This window comes from Mus caroli, unplaced genomic scaffold (assembly GCF_978045245.1).
Source record: "Mus caroli unplaced genomic scaffold, Mus_caroli_1 scaffold_4, whole genome shotgun sequence".
Lineage (NCBI taxonomy): Eukaryota > Metazoa > Chordata > Mammalia > Rodentia > Muridae > Mus > Mus caroli.
The window spans coordinates 36,714,106-36,736,198 of NW_028227259.1; the positions used below are offsets into that span (position 1 = coordinate 36,714,106).

The following is a 22,093-nucleotide window of genomic DNA, read 5'->3' on the forward strand; positions in this document are numbered from 1 at the left end:
TCCAGTCAGTGCCGGAGGGGAGCCTGCCTTCCTGGGGGGATACACACCCACAGCACAAACCCTATTTAGACAACTGCAGGACCGGAAATTCTACAGAAACAAAAACTAGGCTCGAGAGAGAAAGAGATAGAGAATGAATGAATGAATGAATGTACTCGGACATATGTGTGAATGTAGGTGGCACTTGTACCCACAAAGGGTAAGGGGTGTGAGGTGTCTGTGGTACTCTATTCTGAAGTTAGTGCCAACCAGTACCCAAGTTTAGCTGTGGTGAAACTATGATCTGAAAAATTCATGGAAGGGTCTGATAGTGGGAAGCTGTACTTATAGAATGTTAAAAAACCAAATAGAGCGAGTATATCATTATGTGAACCTGGAAGTAAAGAACTGAAGGCAGAACCAGAAAGAAGTGGATATGCAGTACGGATCCTTTACGGATCACTGAGGCAGAGGCCAGGCTGCGGCATCCATGTGCGTGGGCAGGTCTGTTATCTAGGAGGCGAGGTCTTGGCGAGGTATGAACAGGTACAGTGCCCTTCTTATCTGAATATTTCCAGGACCACTGCTCCCCCAGGCTAAGAGGTGCCTTTGTTCTGACAAAGAGTAGGTGGGGCGAAGGGCCAGGCTCACACAGATGGCTCTAAGCACAGAAGTGCTGGAGCCAACTACAGGGGTTGCTGTGGGGTGGAGAGGCCTTCTGGGGAGATATAGTTGATACCGACTTCATCCAGGGGAGGCCAGTGGGATCCTGGGCTGGTAGGCAATAGTGACCCTTTGACACAGGCCATATTGGTCAACGAAATGGACAGGCTGGAAAGTCACTACTGAATCTATAGGTTTTGGTTTCTTTATTCTTTTAAGGAACTGTTTTTTTTTTTTTTTAAGATAAATACATTAAAATGACATCGGAACCTAAAGGAGAGTGGCTTTCCAGACAAACCCTGCCCAGGCATGGCCTGACTTCTGGGATGGGTGCAGGGCCAGGCACACAGTGGTTACACAATATCAATACGTGCTCACCATGTGGACCGCCTCCTGGGAAGCTGCTAAGTGTGAGAATTAAGAGAGCATGGGGTTGTGAGTTGTGTGGACCTGGTGAGCACCAAGAGTGGTGGTGTGAGAGAAGCACCCACAGTGGGTCTCCCTGGGTGGATTCTACAGACACTGCACCTCTGGCTCCCTCAGATCCATACCTGGCTCTGAGGTTATGGGCCAGCTCCTGAGGACCCTCTCAGTTAACTATGCAATGTCCCCTATCTCCAGCCAAAGCTCCACGCTCTACGGGCCATGTTCCTGTGTCTGCTCTCCTTTCCCATACGCCCTGGGTGCACTCTGCCTGGTGGAGACCCCTTCAATCCTCTCAGCTCTTTTTTTAGGCCTTCCTCCCACCCTGAGGAGAAGGTGCTACATGCCTACCTCTAGGAGGAACCCCCCAGAATCAAGCCCTCACCCACAGCGGTCTTACTCTGCTCCAGGACTAGTGCTCTGGGTGGGCTACTGATCCAGCTGCTGGCAGGATGGCACCCATGATACCGGCCAGTGAGGACTAGCCACTGTTCATCAGCCACATTTGTTCAGGCACAGATGGCTGTGGAACCACTGGTAAAATGTGGAATAAACATGGAAAACAGACTTCAGAATAAAACTGAGCGTGGTGGGTAACCCTGTGATCCAGTCTTCATGGGGTAGAGGCTTGGGGTCGCCATTGGCCACATGATGAGTTCAAGGCCAGCTAGGGCTATATGAAACTGTCTTAACCCACCAACCAACAAGGAAAAGAAAACAAAACCAGATTCCAGAGTTAAATCTGGAAACAGCGCAAGCAGGGGCTGTCTGACACCTCTGTTTATTTTAAAACTAGTGTGCTGCCTGAGATAAACCTCAGGGTGCTCCCAACGGCTTCTGAATAAGCTGTTCCCCAATCCCACCTGCACTCAGCCAGGAGAGCAGGGGTCAGAGCAGGGTGGAAATGCACAATCCACTATGGCAGCCGGGTCTGTAGAGCTTCCAGGGGAGCCAGCCCTTGGATATCATAGGTGTATGCTCCTGGGTTGTGGGTTAGTGTTGGGTACTGCACTTCAAAGCACTGACAATGGTCTGTTAAGGGAGAGGTGAGATTTTCTGTGCTACAACATCCACTCTCAGAGATGCATTGCTCGTTGGGATAAGGGTCAGTGCCTGTTCTTAAACACTCTAAGACCTTTGCTGGTCAGCACTAACAAGATGGACATTGCAAAGAACTCTCTGTTTTGTTTTTCAAAGACGAGAGGTGAGGACCAAACCAATGCGCCACTTCCTCTTAATGAACCAGAGACAGCTGTGAGCCAGCACCGGCCCACAGGTCCACCTGGAAACAGTCACTCCTGCACACTTTATGTGCGCTATCGGGGACGTCCAGTCCTCCAGCTCAACATGCTCAGAAGACAGGATATTCCCAGATTCTGCTGACTAAGGGTATTTTAAAGTGGCATCCCTGGGCTGTGATGGTGACCCTTTGGATATGCTGAAGAGAAGGAAGAGACACTGTAAGGACAGGGGGACTGTATAAGGAAGGGACTGAGTGGGAATGAGCTATTAGGGGGTTCTGTAAACACCAGACAGTGCTCAAACATAATCCTGAAGGCCTTCTCTGAAGACATCTAAGCCATTGAGCCAGCTCCTGGCAGGGAGTATCTGGACTGGCACCAGCCCCTGCTCTGCTTCTCCCAATACCTACCCCAGTGCTTGCCTATACAACAGAGGAAAGTGACCCCATTTTTGCAGGCCCAGAACATTGGCTGTTCTGAACCACCACCTTTCCACCCCTGTGTTTCCACCTCCCATGGGAGGCTGCTATGTGTCTATGCTCTAGATTCCCTGAGGTCCTGCTGTGAAACCTCTCCATGGCCTAGACTTAGATGCAGCCTGGCCTCTGTTCCCTCTCCTTCTCCTACAGGGCTCTCCGTCCTCACTCTTATCTTAGCTATGCTCCCGCATACCAGTCCATCTCCCAGTCTTCATACCCAGCCAACCATCACCAAGCCCCGCCAACCCCGTGAACACCCAGATGGAGCTCCAACTTGGGCTTTGCTCTTAGTCCCAGATACTCAGAATTCCTAGCAAGTGATTGAACACAGTCTTTGAGGTACGGAAGACCCCAGATCCTACATTCTATCTTGACATCTTGAACCCTACAAGACTCTCAAGTCTGACCAGTGAGTTCCTTATTCTCCCCACATATGTCCTACCTTGCTAGTGGGAAAGGGTCCCCTTGGTGGGCCCAGGCACAAGTTAGACCACAGCTCACCTGAACTAATGGGCTCCATCTTCCTACAGACCAGAAGCCACTCACACAAACCGTATTCTCCTTTGGGAACCAGAGCCCCTTGTCTTCTTTAAGCCCTGTACTGTATACCCAAGAGACTGCACTGTGTGTGTGTGTCCATCTCATCGTTCCAGCACGGGGCAGCAGGACTCACTGACTCAGTCTGCAATATGAGTGCCACCCTCCCCAACTGGGAAAGCAGGAAGTTCTCTGAATACTTGGCTCCTCTCTGTTGAGGAAGCCAGACTGTGCACTGCTGGGAGTTAACCACTGCAGAGTCTGCAGTGTGTGAGGACCATCACCAGGACCCAGGAAGCAGGGGACACTCACCACACAATGGCCAGCCGAGGAATGGTGAACATGAGGGCGGGTTCGTAGTCGTCGATCATGTCCTGGGTCAGATACCCAAAATCCAAGGCTCTGGCAGAAGGGAAGGGAGTGAGAGGGTATCCCTGGGTAGACTCCAAGTATGGGGGTGGGGGGAGCAGAGTACCCAATCCTCTCTAGGATTCACACCCAGGGGACAGGTGAGGAAGGTGACCTGTGCCACCTCAGTTACACACAGAAGACAAGGCATGCTCTGCTTGGAAAGCCCCAGGCAAGTAGCCACAGCTCAGTCTGATTTCCTCTTGTTCCAATTCTGTCACACTAAGGAATGGAAGGGCAATGGGGTGTGGGAATCTGTGGGAAGATAGCTGTCATTCTGTCAGGTGTCTGCCATTACCAGTACTTTGCCTAACCTGGAAGCCAAGACAACTCAAGGGCCAAGCATAAACATGAGGCAAGAATATTCCCCAATCTAGCACCTCCTCTGAAATCTAGGTTAGTTCCCTTCCCCCACCGTAAGCAGGTGGCTTTCCCAATACAACAAACACCCTAGAAGCAGGTGCTGAGCCATCAGGACTTCAAAGCAAAATGTACTTTCAGCCACCTTGTTTTCTGGCAATTTGAAACACTTCTGAAGGCATAAACGGCGAACGATCTGCCTCTTAAAAAATAACAACGTATGGTGTGACTTAATCAGTTTCAAAATAAGCACCACGGTTGAAAATCTCTGTAAATCTTGGCCCCAGACTATTTGGAGAATCTGCCAAACAAGGCCTCAGGGCTGCAGTCATAACCCACCTGTGGTGAACAGGCCTGAGCCCTCACAGGCCCACAGAGGCTCTAAGGTGGGCAGCAGACAAGTAGGGAAGTGGGGGGATAAGAAAGTAGAGAAGTGAGGGAGGCAGGGGGCAAGAGAAGTAGGGGACAGGGGAGGGGAGGGGCTAGACAGCAGCTGCCTACTAAGGCACACACTTCTGTCCCGTCTGTCACATGACTCCACTGACCTGTGGGCACCTGCCGTGTGAACCAGAGCAGAGGGAACCTGGGGTGTGAGTGCGTGTGGGCTCTGCCTCCTGTGCACCAGTAGGCATGAGAAGCAGCAGGCAGCTGTCTTCCCACCTGGGCATCCCTGACAAGATGCCACCCTGAGCAGCCTGCCCTTACCTCTCCACTGTCTCACAGAACAGCACGATGACCTCCTGTTGCACATAGTACTCCCTGGGGGACTTCACTGGCACCATGGCTGAGACATAGCTGCAAGGCAGAGGCGTCAGACCTTCATTCCCCAGCTTCCCAGGCCGCCCCCAAACAAGAACATGAAGTTAAAACCCCAGCCCTCAATACCACCACCGCCCGTGCCACTGGTTTCATAAATACACAGCTCCCAGCTTTACAGGGACCACTTAAACCAGAGCCGCCAGTCCTCCCCTGCTCAGCACTGACTGCCATGGAACCACCACACCCACTGAAGTGACTGTTCCCACCTCAGCCTCAGCTGTGAGCCAGCAGTGCATTGGTCTATATGGACCCATGATGGGGAGCAGGCTCCTGGGAGACCCCTTTCCCATGGAGTACAAACTTGGGCCCTGCGTACCTCAGCTGCCTAGGAGTGGCCCCAGATATACACAGGGCTGAAAGGGTGCTGGCTGAACAGCTGGGGTGTTGTTTACATGATGTTTTTCAGCTTGTTTACCTGATCCCAGCAAGAACATTTTCATGCCTTCTAAATTAGGAACTCTAGTTCTTTTCCTTGCTATGAGACACATGGAAATCACCCTCATCGTCTGCACTCGGACTTCTGAGAGATTACTTCCTTCTAGAGGCCAGTCATGGTATCCTATAATCAGCAAGCATGGATTTCCTGTCTGCTGGCACATAAAGCACAGCGGGCCTCTCTGGTGAGCCTGTCCTGAGCCCTGTCCCCCAGGGGCTGTGACTGCCAGAGCCCTGCTGTACTCTAAACCCTCTGTTTTCCCTCCTCCTTTGAAGGTTCCCTTACACACACCCACATAGATCCACCCAACTCCTCCCTCAACATCTTCTACATGGAAACATCAAGAAGTGGCCCCAAAGAGCTGGAACCCCAAAATGATAAGCAAAAGCCATTCTTCCAAATGTCTAAAGCATAGGCACAGGGCTATCAAGGTCACCTCAGTTCAAACTCAGCAAACAGGACATCAAAGCGCCTCAGCGCCTCCCGCATCTTCTCTGTGTAAGTGTTGAGGTCTCGGAGTGCCTGGTCACGGAGAGTGCCCCGCACGTCCTCCAGGCTTCGTGTCAGCTCCTTGGCCAGTGGCCGCATGGCCATGCTCTCCAGCTCCCGATTCATGATGATGGAGCCAGCTGCCAGGCACTGTGGGCAGGGGAGTGGGCTTCAGAGTCCACTAAGAGGGGCTCTTAGCAGTTGCAGGTCCTCAGAAGGACCCTGACTCTGTACCCATCATGGCCTCAGTGCTCAGTGTGGGACTCAATACAGAGGGACCCAGTAATGTGACTCTCGTTGCCTCCTGGTCCAGGGTGGCTGCTGGGAGGGAGCCAAGAGCATCTAAAAACCACACTCAGGGTTGTGTCCTGGAGCAGGACAGCAGCAAGGGTCCAGCCACCCTGTAGGCCATGACCTTTCTGGGAAGTCATAGGTGCTGCGTGCTCCCACGCAAGAGTGCAAGCACACACACACACATATAAAGTTAACAGGAACATGATCTCCCTGACATACTTAAGAAGCATCCTACAACTGGTTGGTGAAGAGGCCTCCATGCACCCTCAAACCCCCCACATCTGTGAAAGACCCCAGCCTGTGCTCAGAAACATAGGTGTTTGCCTGCTACTCTCAAGGTGGGGACCAAGGAATATGGGCAGCTCCCAGTTGGCTTCTTCCAGTATAAATGCTCAGTCCACTAGCTAGCCTTCACCAGCTTAGGGCAAGAACCAATCCGCCAGCCAATCCTGTTAGCATCAATCAGGACCAGAAGCAATTTCCTGTCAGCTGAGGGAAGGGGGTCACTGACTTCCCAGGTGTATCCTGAAGGGGAGCGCTGAACTCCAGGTGCCACCCCCAGCAGCACTCCCCACACACACACCAGTTAACTAACTGAGCCGGGCCTGTCTCCTTCCAAGATCCTCACAGGAGCCTCTGCCCTGGGCCACACTATAACAGTGACTACTGAGGCTTGAAGAGGCTGTGGCTGCCAGACCAATCAGAACCTCAGGGAAGAGCCAGTGAGATGGTTCCTATGAGAGGCGTGGGAAGGATGTGGAGAGGTGAGATAAAATGAAGCACGGGGCAGGGAAGGGCCACAGTTGCATGGGGAGGGATGTAAGGGAGGACAGCACAGAGGGATGACGGCTGGCAGGCCGCAGTCAGAGCCCTGAACCTCCAGTGCTTTGAGAACACAGTCAAGGGAGATACACTGGGACTTCACTTTGTTGAGGGGTACAGGAAGTTCCCAGACAGGGAGGACAGTGGTCCTACTACCTCCTGGGGAAGCCATTTTCCTGTGTCACTGAAGATAAGCTAAAGTGAGATGTGGTAGGGTAGTGAGATGTGGTAGGCCCCCTGAAGGCTGTCATGGCAGTGGAAGGGGGAGAACTATGCTCACACTGGAATCTGAGGAGCAGAGTCAGGATCCTGGATGCTTGAGGACCCAAGAGTCTAACAATCACATGAGAAACTTCATCTGCCCCAGCGTTGGTGGGGAGCACAGGGTTATGGCTCCCCATGATATTCCTAGGGCTGGTGGCCAAGGAAGCTCAGATCATGCCCTCTGGGGAGACAAAGGGAGGACAGGTCCCCTAGAGGAGACTTCACGTGGCTTCATGTGGACATGGCTGGAAAAGGATGTTCAATTTTAGGGCCCAGAATCCCAGCAGCTGCCCCCTACCTCAGCCCCGAACCACAGCTGGCCAGCCAAGTTGTCATGCCGGATCTCCTCTGGAAACTTGACGCAGAAATCCCGAGGGGCACGGTCCTGAGGGATACACTCCTCCATGATCTGATTAATGATGTTTAACACATTGTCCTGAAACAGAAAGAAAGACTGCTCACCCAAACTACAGAAGTGATCTAGCAGCACATCCTGCCTCGCCCCCTCCTGCGACAGCACCCCCTAGTGGCCTGTTGCTGGCACACAGGCCTGGGACTGAGCCCATTTGATGGCTGAGGAATAGATATCCCATCACTCTTTGTAACAATTGAACCATCTTCCTAGAAAAAAAAAAGGTCTTCAACTTCCCTCCTTGCCTGTCCCTCTAAATGCCTGGAGCCATGGCTACCCCGGGTGCCTCTGAACACCCACCCATACAAGTTCTCTTGGACACTAGGTCAGTGGGCTCCTATAAAATCTTGACTTTGGGGACTGGGGAGACAGCTGAGCACATACAATGCTTGCTGTGCAAATATGAGGACCTGAGTTTGGGTCCCCAGCACCTACTCTTTTTTTTAATTAATTAATTTATTTATTATATGTAAGTACACTGTAGCTGTCTTCAGACACACCAGAAGAGGGAGTCAGATCTCGTTACAGATGGTTGTAAGCCACCATGTGGTTGCTGGGATTTGAACTCTGGACCTTCAGAAGAGCAGTTGGGTGCTCTTACCCACTGAGCCATCTCACCAGCCTCCCCAGCACCAACTCTTAAAAGTAGGGTACAGGAGCTCATCTGTAACCCTAGCACAAGGAGCTGGGGAGGAGACAGGACAGCCCTGGGGACTTGCTGGCTCCAGTTTCAGTAGAGACCCTGTCACACATACCTGCCACATGCACACTCACAGGCACATGCACACGTACATGACTTTCGCTGTCCATTTCTTCATCACTATTATTCCCATAACAAGCGTACGTTATCCTTCATGTGTCCATTTCCTTCCAGGCAGAGACAGTGCTGAGGGCTAACGTGTGAAGCCAGCCCTTTCACTATGTGAGAATCTCCTCAGAGTGGCAATGTCAGTTTTTACAACAGAGTTAACATCAAGTATGAGTAAAAGGGTCCCCAAGCACCAATGACAACCAGCTGGGGACCCTTGGCCTGTCTGAACCTCGGTTTTATCACAGGGGCACAAACACACACCTTAGGACCGCATAAGGAAAGTCTGTTGGGTCAGCACTTTCAGACCCTACTCCTTCACCAAGCAGTGACCCTCCTACCTGCTCTGGGACCAGCAGATAGAACAGGAAAGTCCCCGCCTGCCAATACAAGGGCAGCTCCACCTCTACCCCAAAGGCTGTGCAAACCATGGCAGGACACCCGACTTTTCTGATTCTCAGCAGCAAATTGGAGAGCACAGTACATAGTAGCCTGGAGGCTACACAAGCTAACGTCTGTAAAACCTGGGGACCTGCCATGCTCAGCTACTTGTTTGTTTTATTTGACACAACCTCTCATTTTGTAGCCTGGGGAGGGGCAGGGACTTGTAGGAATCCTATGTCTGCTTCCCAAGTATATCACCACACCCACTGCACTGTGTGTGTGTGTGTGTGTGTGTGTATGTGTGTGTGCGTGTACATACGAGTGTGTGACTTAAATGTGTGTACACCCGTCTGCACACACAGAGAGGCCAGAGGAGAATGTTGGGTGTCCCACTATCAATCTCTGAGTTCTCTTGCAAAAGGGTCGCTCCCTGAACCTCTAGCTGGGCTGACCATCTAGCATGTCCTGGAGAGCCTCTATTCCCCACATCGCTTACAGCACTGGTAATCGCTTACAGACATACACGGATACAGCTCAGCCAGCTTTTTATACGATAGTTGAGAATTTGAACACAGACCTTCATATTTGTATAGCAAACACTCCTACCCACTGAGCCATCTCCTCAGCCCTTGACTGGGAATTCTGAACCCAGCCAAGGTGGAGTTGCCAGAACTAAAATTTGCTCTGCACCAAGTAGCAGAGGAAAACAATGGCTCTCAGGCATGGACTTCGCATGTCAGATGAGAATGGGCATTGGCTCTGAGATGGAAGGAAACCAGGCATGCCCTGTACAGCATGGGGATGTGGCACCCAGTGGGACCAAGGCAGCTGGACTCCAGGGACAGCAGCAGAGAACATGTAACAAGGGCCCTGAGGATGGAGACAGGACGTACCCCTCTTGGATTCAGCAGGAACCAGACAAAACAAGATTGTGAGCAGTCAAGACACTCACGGGGCCCGCAGGGTAAGATCCTCCACATCTCAGAGCAACTAGGAGTAACCTATATCTCATCACGGTGAGTAGAGGTCGGCTTGGACCAGCACAGTTCTGATCAGCCTAAGCCCTTAAAACACAAGAGGTACCTCCTGAGTGGCTGAATGGGAGACCTCCCACTGGGCCCCCACACACATGGGAGTAGGTCATTAGGGACAGGTGTGTTCTCTCTCTAGATATACACTGTCAGATAAAGAGTCCCATGGAAGAGAAAATCAGCAAAGTTCAGTAGAGATGATGAATAAAACTGACAAGGTTCTACCAACATAGTCAAGGCGACACAACTTACGCCAGCAGAGAAGGCATCACTCATCATCCTACAGATATTAAAAAACGAACAATCCACGCCGACAACTTGGACAGAATTTCTTTTCTTCTTTTTTTTTGTTTTTTCAAGACAGGGTTTCTCTGTGTAGCCCTGGCTGTCCTGGAACTCACTTTGTAGACCAGGCTGGCCTCGAACTCAGAAATCCGCCTGCCTCTGCCTCCCGAGTGCTGTGATTAAAGGCGTGCCCGGCGAATTTCTTGAACTATACAAACTACCCAAACTCTTCCAGAAGACTTTGAAAGCCTGAAAAGCCTCGTACATATTCAATAAAATGAAGCCGAAGTTAAAAATATTCCCACAGAGAAGCCTCAAGGCTCAAACAGAAAAATAACACCAATTTGACACAAACTCACAACCCCCTCCTTGCAAAAATGCAGAAGTGAGAATCTCTCCAAAACACTGTATAGTGTGCACGATATCCTGATACCAAAACAGGGCTGGATGAGTAATCTTCATGAATATAGATGCAGAACTTCTGTTGTTTTAAATTCACATTTTGAGGCAGAAACGTATATACCAGACTGGCCTCAAACTTACTGTGCAGCCGTGGTTGGTCTTAAACTCCTAATCTTTCTTTGCCTCTCAAGTGCTGGGTTACAGGTATGTGACAGCACACATAACTATTACATATAAAAAGTCTTAAAGCAACTTGAGGAGATTAAAATAATTCAAAAAAGGGCATTGTTCCATGAGAGTAGAAAGAGAAGCTCGATTCTGCACATCTTAATAGCATGTCTGACCGATTCTGCTTTGTTTCTCTATTTGTGGCTGGTCACAGGCATTGAACCCATGGCCTTACACACAATAAACAAGAGTTCTTATCATGGGGTTATATACCAGACATTCTACAGTTTTAAAAGTCTACTTTGGTTAAGAGTATGGTCAAATGCTGTCTTATCTTTCTGGCTTATGTGTGATGCTGGCTTGGTTTCTCCACTCTCTTTCTGCTGGGGTGTTAGCTTTCTTATAGGCAGCTTTCAATGGCACTGAGTTTTTGCTAGAATATATGTAATGATGCAATGTAGGAGTCACCTTCTGGAAGATACACAACTAGCAGGACCAGGTGAGTCCAAGATTCCTTCCAAAGCTACGTAATTGTAACCCTAAATATAGAAATGATGTGAAGCCCGAGTGTGTATACTGGCACGGTATTCAAACTTTCAGCAGTTTGACACAGCTTACACTTATGTGATGCCCTGATTATTGTCAGAAAGCGAGTAAATAAATAAAGGACATCATTAAAGAAGAAACCCTCCAGGCATGGTGGTGGGCAACTATACTTAGGAGGCTAGAACAAGAAGATTATGAGTTCAAGCCCAACCTGACTAAGCAAGACCCTATCTAAAAACAAAAAAAAAAACAAACAAAAAACAAAATACCTTAGAGGGAGGGGGAGGAAAGAGGGGACAGAAGGAAGAAGAGAAAGGGACAGTATTTTAGGTCAGCCACTCATATAATTGAATGTGTTGATATGTGCTAGGTACTGGGGGTGACCTAGTGGATGTTATAGACAGAGCCCTGTCCTCACAGCACCTGCATGCAGCAGGGAGGGCAACAGAGAGAATAATAACAGTATTTTACATGAAAGTATTCCATATCACTTACCATAAGAAGAAACTTGATTATCCCAATAGTCACAAAGAAAGTATTGACAAAACTCCAGCACCCATTCCTGATAAGAGCCCTCAGCAAGATATAAAATAGAAGGCAACTTCCTAAGAATGATAAAGGGAGTCTGCAGAAATCCTACAGCTAGCATGCTTGACAATAAAAGACAGACAGCTGCCTCTCCCAAGGTAAGAACAAGTCTACTCACCACATATGCCAAGCACTGACTAGGAAAGCCAGTCAGGTTCTCAGGAACCAGAGCACGGCACACAACACAAAACCAAGACAGCCAGGGAATCGAGAAAGAGTCCAAGGCTGGAGCTGTAGAGATGGTTCTGAGGTTCAGAGTGCATAGTGCTCTTACAGAGAACCCTCATGAGGCAGCTCACAGTTGTCTGTAACTCTAACTCCAGGGGGATCGGGTATCCCCTCTTTTAGCCTCCACAGGCACCTGTACTCATGTGCACTACACATGCATAGACACAATTAATTAAAAATAAATCTTTTTTAAAAGAAGCACAAAACTTTAATTGCAGGAATCATTTATAGAAAAAAAAAAAAGTCTAGTAGTCTCTAAAAGAACGATGTCAAAGCCAGTGAGTGAGTTAGAAAGTGATCCATGAAATACATTTAGGGACCAGGCATAGTCAAGCTACTTGCTAAGGCAGAAATATCACTGAATCTCAAAAGTTCAAGGCCAGCTTAAGCAACATACAGAGACTCCCACCTCAAAAATATGTGTGTTCTTCTCTCATCTTCTTTCTTACTTTCTTTCTTTCTCTCTCTCTTTTTTTTAAGATTTATTTATTTTATGTTTGTGAGTACACTGTAGCTGTCTTCAGACACACCAGAAGAGGGCATCTGGTTCCATTACAGATGGTTGTGAGCCACCATGTGTGTTGTTGCTGGGAATCGAACTCAGGACCTCTGGAAGAGCAATCAATGCTCTTAACCACTGAGCCATCTCTCTGGCCCTTCTTTCATTTTCTTGACGTACAATTCCTAAACTCCTTGAAATCTCTGAGGTAATTAATAGATCTTACATTAGAGAAGTTGCAGGTAACCAGGCTTTGAGTAGCTTCAGGGCGGGGCTGCCCATTACAGGACACAGACCTAGATTTTCAATTTTAGCTGTCAAACTCTGAGGGGAAGAGGGGGTATTAACCACACCTGTGCATGAAGCCTCCATAAACAAAGGACCTGCAGGGTCCAGAGGGCTTCTAGGTTGGCAAGCTGATCGGTAATCTAAGATGGAGCAGCTTCCAACTCCACAGAGACAGGAATGTCCTGCTCAGGCAATGTCCAGATATCACCCTGAGTGCTCTTCACTCATGTGTATATGTGCACACATGTCATACCACAAATATGACGTGTAAAGGAAGCACTCTCCTCAATTCTGACAGGAAGCAAAGGAAGCCCTGGGCTGAGGGCACCCATATGGCATGGGGGAAATCTTATGTTTCTACTGTCAGAAGTGGTGAGGGACCGTGTAAGAATGGAGGGCAGGGAGAACAGTGCAGTGTGACCTGAGGCCTTACCGAGGGACAGCAGATCACAAGGCCTCAGGTCACAAGATGAGTTTATAGCTGTCCCTTATCTTTCTACAGAGTAGCACCAAGCACTCAGAGACTAATCTTGAAAAAGCAATGCCAGGCAGAACATCAGGAAGAGACATGAAATTCTTGGTTCATGAGCAAAACTTGCATGGGGTGCCAAGGATGAAAACTGGAGTCCAGCTGTGTATGCTGAGCCTGGGCCATCCATCAGGTCCCAATCTGGCTGGCAAGCACTGTCTGGATCGGGGCAGGGGAGAAACTGAGTCAACACAGACAGCATGAACATGGAGAAGCCGAAAGGAGCAAAGAGCTGAATCCCAGGCCTAAGAGGCTGGAGAGTGTGGAAGAAGTGACAGCAGGTGAGAGCAGACAGGGGACAGGGTCCTATGAGTCAAGTGACAAGGAAGAGCCCTGATAGGTGTGCACAATTTCCTGTCCCCATGTTCCCTCCCAGCCCTCAAAACAAGGAAAGAATGTGTGTCCTTAGGACACAGCCTGGACCTAAGTGTTCCCCCCAGACCCTTCTCACAGTACAAGATTCACTGTGATGAGCCCTGACCCTTGACCTAAGAAGGGACTACCAGCTTGATAGCCCTTTCCCCAACCTACCTAAAATAATACTTTGTTGCTGACACCAATGAACACCTAGCTCAGAGTGAGACATTAAACTGGCCACAGCCATGTCCCAAGTGACTACAGCTGTCCTGCCTCCCAACAGACAGGAACAAGGGAGAAAGGACCTTTCAGTCCCTCTGAGCATCTCTCCTGTGGAGCTTCTCACCTCTGCAGCCCTCACAGGAACTGCTCCTAACACAAGCTCCTGGAATCAGGGAGGCCGGCCCTGGAGGAGCCTAGGGCATCTATTGGAACATCCAAACAGACATATGGTGGGTGAAGGCTGTGTTGAACAGCTCAGAGTGAAAGAGCACAAAGAAAGAAGGAGCAGATTATGACCCTCAGACAGAAGAGCCCTTACACTGGAGCTCCAAGGGAACAGGCCATACACAAGAACAAGAGGAGGAAATGATGCCCTAGAAGCAGCCTGGAGTGTGTTCAGCTTGGCTACTTTGTAGAGATCAGATGCAGCAAGGCTTTGGGGACCAGAGTGACAACTATGGGCTGGCTCTCTGTCAGGTGAGCATGCACCAGCCCACCTCCCAGAATAGAGGACCCAGGAAGAACTTGAAGGCAAAATACACAAAGCAAGTTCCTGAACTTTCGAAAGACCGTGCTTGTCACTTGACAAAACTTTGTTCCTGCTGGAAATGCCTTGTGAACGTTTCGTGCACTGGAAGAAAATGCTGCTGGCGAGGTATTTTTAGTAGCAGCTTCCAGAGCTGCCTCTGAATTATGCAGCAAAAGCTCACAGCACCGTGAGTCAGCAGCCAAGTGCAGTGACATCCCCCACTGCTAACTCTGCACACATTACCCAGAGCAGCCAGAGCAGGGACCTCCCTTCCCAAGCCAGCTGCTCTCCACTAACTCCGGTCTCAGCTTCTGCTCTTCCCACATGTCCTATGCAGTTAGCACTTGCAACCTAGCTCCCTATCCCACATGACCCTGCCCTGCCCAAGACCACTCTCCTCTTGGGTCTAATTTCTTCATTATTTCCAGGGTCCCAATTACATCTCTACAGGGTGGGAGCCGGTGGCAAAGTCACATGCTTACCAGGACAGGTCACAGCATCCATCCTTGGTTACAGAAACTTACCCAAGCAAGAATTTGCCCCTACTAACTCCCCAAGTGGACACATACCCCGATGCCCCCACCGTCCCACTCACCTGACAGGAGCGGAACTGGCTGACAAGCAGTGTGCACCTCTGGGGCTCCTTCCGCCCATCCAGGCTGTCCAGCTCTGCAGCCACCTGGTTCAGCTCCTCATCAGCATAGTAGAACTGGGCCAGCAGTTGTGGGTCTGACCTCTGCAGGAGAGAGAGGTGCCAGGAACATGAGGAGGTGGTAACTGCTGGAGGAGATGCATAGCTGATGGCCTTGTTCCTACAGGGCAGCCTGCCCCTGTGATGACCCCTAGGGCTAAGCCTGGGGCTAACCTGGACTCTCCTACCCCAAGCAGAAGCTAACTCATCAAATTTCTCCATAAGAACCTTTAGGCAGACAACTAGAGCAAAAGCCAGGCTGTTGAGGTCATGCCCACTTAGTTCATCCTACGTCAAGTTCCTCATTATAATCCCAGAAAAGGGGAAGAGAGAGGACCAGGGCCCTGGGATAATGGAAAACCTCTTAGGGGAAATAAAAATTATATAAACAAGGCCTAGTGACATATACCTGCCATCCCACCACTAGAGAGGCTGAGGCAGGAGGATTGTGTATTTGATATAAACCTGAGTTATGTAATGAGACTTTGTCCAAGAAAAGGTGTTTAATCCACAAGTCTACATAGAAAGGACAATCACTGAAGGAAGGAGCCTATTATTATTATTATTATTATTACTATTATTATTTCACTCCACTGAAATGAAAATGACTGGCAGAGTTTGCAATCAGTCCTCCATTCCCTGCCCTCTGGAGACCTCCTGCCCTATCAGCCCCATTTCTTAACACTGGTGAGCACCAGTGTCCTCACCTCAGAGGTTCCCCCCTTCCACTAACTCATAGGTGTTCTGGTTCTGGTCTTGCAACAGCCAAACTCTGAGGAGAACCCAGGCTCCCTGTCTCTTCCATTCACCTAATATCTGCCCACTGTCTCTCTGCTGCAGCCCACTGACTGGCTTATTTTTCTACACATACACCCACCAGTCTGGGCCTTCGCACGATGGTTCCCTAGGCTCCTAGGTATGAAGGACTCCTTCCACTAGAGCTGACAGTCCAGGGTTCAGAGAAATGAAGAAGAAGTGGTGAAGCCCCATCATGTCTTGGTAAAGGGTGCTCATGACTCCAGGAAGAAAGACCTGGGAGAGGGCTGAGGAGAGATATATGGTTCAAGAGGCAGAGCATTCACCTCGCATGCACAAGGCTCTGGCTCTGGCTCAGCCTCCAACACCAGAAGGAAAAAACCCAAAGACCCAAGAGAGTGGAATACACACAAAGGTACCAACCCAAATTTGCTATAATGCTGCTCACATGTGTGCACACATGCTCACACAGCACACATGCTGACACCCACCCCACTCTCTTCCACCCATGCATGTGGCTATGTTTATACCTCAGTGTGTTAACTTCTGGGCATTATTCGTAATTTCTCTCCTTTCCATTCCTTTCCTTTCCTTTTTCCTTTCCTTTTTCCTTTCCTTTCCTCTCTTTCCTTTCCTCTCTTTTTCCTTTCCTCTCTTTCCTTTCCTCTCTTTTTCCTTTCCTTTCCTTTCCTTTCCTTTCCTTTCCTTTCCTTTCCTTTCCTTTCCTTTCCTTTCCTTTCCTTTCCTTTCCTTTCCTTTCCTTTCCTTTCCCTCACAGTCCCTTTCTCTGCCCCTTCCCTAAGACTTAGGAAGGTTTTTCCTTAACTATAAGACCTTGGTCACAAATATGAACCTCCCAACCAGTCAAGGATACTGGGGAGGGAAGGGAACCCCCAGATGTGGCCAAGCAGCCCCTCATGGGGCTGGAGCCGGCAAAGTCACCAATCAGAATTTGCAGAGCATGTCACAGACTGCTATAGTGCCTAGTCCAGATGGGTAGCAGACCTTCTGTGATGGTTTGTATATCCTTGGACCAGGGAGTGGCACCATCTGAAGGTGTGGCCTTGTTGGAATAGGTGTGACCTGGTTGGAATGGGTGTGTCACTGTGGGTGTGGGTATAAGATCCTCACCCTAGTTGCCTGGAAGTCAGTCTTCCACTAGCAGCCTTTGGATGAAGACATAGAACTCTCAGCCATGCCTGCCTGGATACTGCCATGCTCCCACCTTGATGATAATGGACTGAACCTCTGAACCTGTAAGCCAGCCCCAATTAAATGTTGTTTTTTATAAGACTTGCCTTGGTCATAGTGTCTGTTCACAGCAGTAAAACCCTAACTAACACACCTTCCTAAGACATCCTGCAGAGCTGAGTAGGTACACCCAGACCTGCCTGATCTGGTTTAGATGCAGATGCAGCACCTTCCCCTTTACCTGGTTGGTGACATCCTATAGGCAGAGAGAGAAAGGCCCCTTGTGACACATGCTGCACCCAGCGCTGGCCACTTACCCCTCCACACCTGGACTGACTTCTCAAGCTACTGTCATACCCAGGAGAGCTATGGAACACAAGAGACTGGGGTGAGATGAAATCCAGATGTATAGCTGGGGGTCTGGGAGATGGCTCAGTGGGCCTGCCATGCAAGCATAATGACCTAAGTTCAAATCTTCAGAGCCCACATGAGACATGGTAATACACATCTGTAACAGCAGCACTCCTACAATAAGATAGGAAGCAGAGATAAGAGAGGCCCTAGAAACTCATGAGTCAGAAAGCTTTGAGCCTGTGCACAGAGAATAGCAACAGAGAGACCCCATCTCAGAAAAGGATCAAGGGCAAAGACCAATGTCCAAGATTGTCCTCTGACCTCCATATTTGTAGCATGCACACCCACCCATATTCACAGACACCAACCTGTAGCTGGTCTTTCCTACTTGTGGGCTCTTCTTTTTCCTATCCTTTATCCCCTGCTCCTCCTCCCCCACCTATCCCCTCCACAGTACTAGATAGGAGAAAAACAAGGATGGAGGGGGGAGAGAGCACTAGAAAACTCCCTGAATCTAATTTCTTTCCTTTGGTTTCTTCTTTGACCATAGCTACTAACAAACTACAACCAACCTCCCGAAACAACCAACAACCACCCCTTTGACTCTCAGGGCCCTCTGCAAAGTTCCCAGGATTCCAAATATCACACAATCACAGAAGCTAACTGAAGTTGGCAAAACCATGCCTGGTGGTCAGCTGCTAAGGACAGTCTGAAGCAGCCCCACACCTGGGATTAAAATGGAAATACATTCTTACAATGTTTCTGTGTTGTTTTTAAAGAAACCAAAATTCCAGAATTGTCCAAAATGTCACTACACCAAGCCATGGGTGCATGTGCACAACTGAGGTGACTCAGCACATGAAGCTCAACATCCAGAGTTCAAGTCCCTGGGCCCACATTGCAGAAAGAAAGACCCAGATCCCACAAACTGACCTCCGTGTACATGTGCAAATAAAATAAAAATCACTTTTGAAAAGGGCAGGGTGGGAGACAAGAGGCGCATTCATTCCTCTCTTCCCACTGCACAGTTCTGGCCAACTCCCCATTCTTTCCTCTAATGGCCACAACTCTCAAAGGCCAACTCACTCTCTGACACAGCCCCCAGGATCCTAGACTGGCTTGTGTCGCCCCCTAGCTTTGCCTCCTAGGAGCCAGGGCCTGCTGACATTCCCTGAGGAAGGAGGGGCAGTCATAGACACACCTATTTCCCAGTAGATGGACATAGCTTCCTCCTGCTACCCCCTTCTCCTAGAAGGGGTCTGACTCCTTCTCAAGCAGGGACAAACTTACTGCTCACCCAAGAGACGTGTGCTGTACACAGTATGATCCACTTTACTGGTCAGCCAGCTTAGGGTGGTCAACAAGGTCAACAAACCCTAGTTCCCTTCTGACCTCAAACCCACAAGCTCCCCACCAAGAAATGCTAGAAAGGAAGGCTTTGGCAGGCAAGGAGCAGAGCAGCTGACATTGGCCTAGGGGTGTCAGGAAAGTCCCATCCATCTGTCACAGTTTCCCAGGTTGAAACCAACCCATCACCACGGAAGGGACCCAGCCTCAAGAGGGCAACATGTTGGCCCACCCACCTCCCTCTTGTCTGTGCTCTGCAGAAACCAACAGCACCCATGTGTACGTAGGTGACTGTGCATGTGTATATTCGCATGCATTTCTATTAGTATGTACATGCATTTATGTGTGCACAAATGTGTGAGTTAACTGTTCAGTATGGGAAGGACCTAAAGTAGAAGGCCTATACCCGTTAGCATTCGAAATTATATTCCATGCTAGTCACGTTTCACCCTCTGCCCTATATTCTCCATTGTGACCAAAGTGGGACCTTTGCTCGCTCTTGCTCTCTCTCTCTCTCTCTCTCTCTCTCTCTCTCTCTCACACACACACACACACACACACACAGAGGCATGCATATACCTAGAGCAGAAGAAAGTAAGAGCTTTCAGAAAATGTTACAAAAACACAAAATGTCTGCTGTTTTAAATTTTAGCTGCCAATGGAGTGAGAGCACCAGGCCCCTCAGGACAGCTATGTCAGACTAAAGAACCAAAGTCTTTCTGTGTCTCCCCATAAGCCAAAGTGTGGGAGCAGGACGGATTCTAAATTATTGTGCCAGTCACGCCTATCCCAGGCCCCAGGTGCTGCGCAAAAGGAAGCCTCCAGGCAGGGGTCCCAGGAAATGAGTTAACAAAACCAATGAGAGTCAATTGGTCCTGATTAAAGGATCCAAGAGAAAATTTTGGTTACTAAGTCTATAATTGTAAGTATGCAAAGTAGGGCCCAAAGAACCAATTCACCAACTCAACCACTAAGTGCTCACCAGCCTGGTGGGCACTGGCCCCATGCAGGTTGGCTCACAGGTCTGACACTGGGAGGTGGCATGCTGATTTTGTGGTTTGGGGGTTTGTTTGTTTGTTTTAATTTTTATTTCATGTACATTGGTGCTTTGCCTGAATGTGTATCTGTGTGAGGGTGTCAGGTCCCCTGGAACTGGAGTTACAGACAGTTGTGAACTGCCATGTGGATGCTGGGAATTGAACCTGGACCCTATGGAAGAGCAGTCAGTGCTCTTAACCACTGAACCATCTCTCCAGCCCAGATTTTAAGTGTTTTGATGTCCCAAAAGAAACTGTACAAAAAGAGGTTACTTTAAGTAGCAAGAGATAGATACTCTGTGAAAAAGTATGAAATAAGAACTGCAACATTGTAAAAGCATATAGCAAGAGATAGGTACTTTGTGAAAAAGTATGAAATAAAAACTGCAACATTGTAAAAGCATACCCTAGCTACAGGAATGCCTTTAAAACAATTCTGTGTGGATACTGTCTCAACTACACCTTCAGCCAAGGAGAGGGAAAAAAGGTTAGAAGAGATCTTGGGCTTTTTTTTCACTAGAGATCTCTTTCCCAACAAACCTTGAGATCACCCTGGATATTTAAGTGCATAAAACAGGTATACAAGTCAAACATTTACTCATAAATTAATCATAAAGAATTTTGTTTTAAAACAATTTTTTGAGGGCTGGGGAGGCAGCTCATGAGATAAATTTCTGTGCAGAGGTTAGGACCTGAGTTCAGATCCCTAGACCCATCTTAAAACCAGGCATGGCGGCACACATTTGTAAACTCAGTGCTCCTCTGGAGAAAAGAGAGGTGGAGACAGGAAAACCTCAGTAGCTCACAGGCCAGCTATCCTGGGGTGTGCAGTAGTGAACAACAAAGAGGAGACCCTGACTCGAACAAGGTGGGTGGCAAGGAGTGACACGTGAGGTTGTGCCCTGATCTCCCAGTGGTGTGAGCTTGCCTGTTATCATGCACATGAGAGCACGCGTGCGCACACCGTCTCACACATACATACACACACACACACACACACACACACTTACAGATATACCGGGCACTTATAAAGTTAAAGTCACAATACAGAATGGACTACTGCAGCCCTAACTACAAGAAGTTGACTGCATTATGTATTCACTCAGATGCCTGGTTCCTGGTGAGTGTGGCTATCAGTGTGGATATGCTCACAGTGTGAGCTTGGGGCCTGCTCACAGGGGCCCTCTGAGTAGCCATGGGTGACTCTGAAGTGTTTCCCTATAGTTCAGAGGACTTCTGTGGACTAGGACAGAATCAGAGATCAAAGCACCTGTGCCCTGCTTACCATGAGCCACTCCAGGGGAGTCAGGCCCAGCCCCGCATCAGACACTGCTCATCAGAGTCTTCTGTGCAGCAGTCCAGGCAGGGAGGTCGAAGCACATAAAAGTAAGAAATGGCCTGGTTTACATGGTTTGCATGACTTCTGCCCAGGGCCAGAGTGAGAACCCCTAGGCCTCTCTGGTGGAAGGAAAGGGTAGGCCAGTGCCAGGGCTAGACCCTGTTCACACTCCTGCTTCCTAAATATGACATGAATACTGCAGTCAGAGAACACGAATGGATGCCCTGTAGCTCTAGAGAGCAACTTCATGGTCTTGGTCAGGCTTGAGGTAAGAGAATAACAGGCAGGCAGCAGGATGTGACATCTGCACAGGTAGCAGCACAGGAAGCGTGGCAGACCAGAGAGGACAGCTCCTGCCCCGGGTCAGCCCACAAGTGACACAGAGCCCAGCTGCTTCTTCCTCAAGCAGATGCTGTTAGAATGTCAGCTGGGGACTGAATACCAACTTCCGGGAGCCCTTCCACATAGCCAGCTAAGGGCCACTCAATATTCAGAACATGGAGCCCTGGTACGTTACCTTTCTGTCCCAGCCTATCCACAGACAGTGGTCATACATGGACTTCAAAAAGACACTGGAGAGGTCAATGAAGGGATGGTCACCCATAATGCCATCCTGGGTCCTGACTTCTCCTGGACCAGGTCTCCAGGAAAGCGCTAAACTCTGCACTCCACAGAGAAGCAAGAAAAGGCTCTGAAGTTACATTAACTCAGCTGCTCGCCAATCAACTACCAATCCCAACAGCTGCACAGGTCTCAGGCAACACATCCCCAAGGCTGGGACCGCTTGTTGTCTCCAAACATTGACCTAGGCTCTCCTAGGGTACTCTTACCCCACTCATTCATACAAGTACCTAGAGACAGTCAGCACCCCTCACATCCCTTCAGCCT

General features: G+C 49.2%; 1 protein-coding gene across 2 annotated transcripts in view; it reads right to left on the reverse strand.

Annotated features, from left to right (window-relative positions):
- The window catches only part of Zfyve28 (zinc finger FYVE-type containing 28), a 91,986-nt gene that overhangs the window by 34,433 nt on the left and 35,460 nt on the right, over positions 1-22,093 (reverse strand). The window contains exons 2-7 of one of the 2 annotated variants that reach the window (XM_029477343.2): positions 16,059-16,224; positions 15,086-15,226; positions 7,513-7,650; positions 5,782-5,984; positions 4,796-4,885; positions 3,635-3,724 (exon numbers count right to left, since the gene is read on the reverse strand). In XM_029477343.2, coding sequence (XP_029333203.1) covers positions 3,635-3,724; positions 4,796-4,885; positions 5,782-5,984; positions 7,513-7,620 — 491 coding nt within the window. In that variant the 5' untranslated portion in view covers positions 7,621-7,650; positions 15,086-15,226; positions 16,059-16,224. The remainder of the gene's footprint in view (positions 1-3,634; positions 3,725-4,795; positions 4,886-5,781; positions 5,985-7,512; positions 7,651-15,085; positions 15,227-16,058; positions 16,225-22,093) is intronic. The other variant, XM_021162370.3, reaches the window with a different exon arrangement.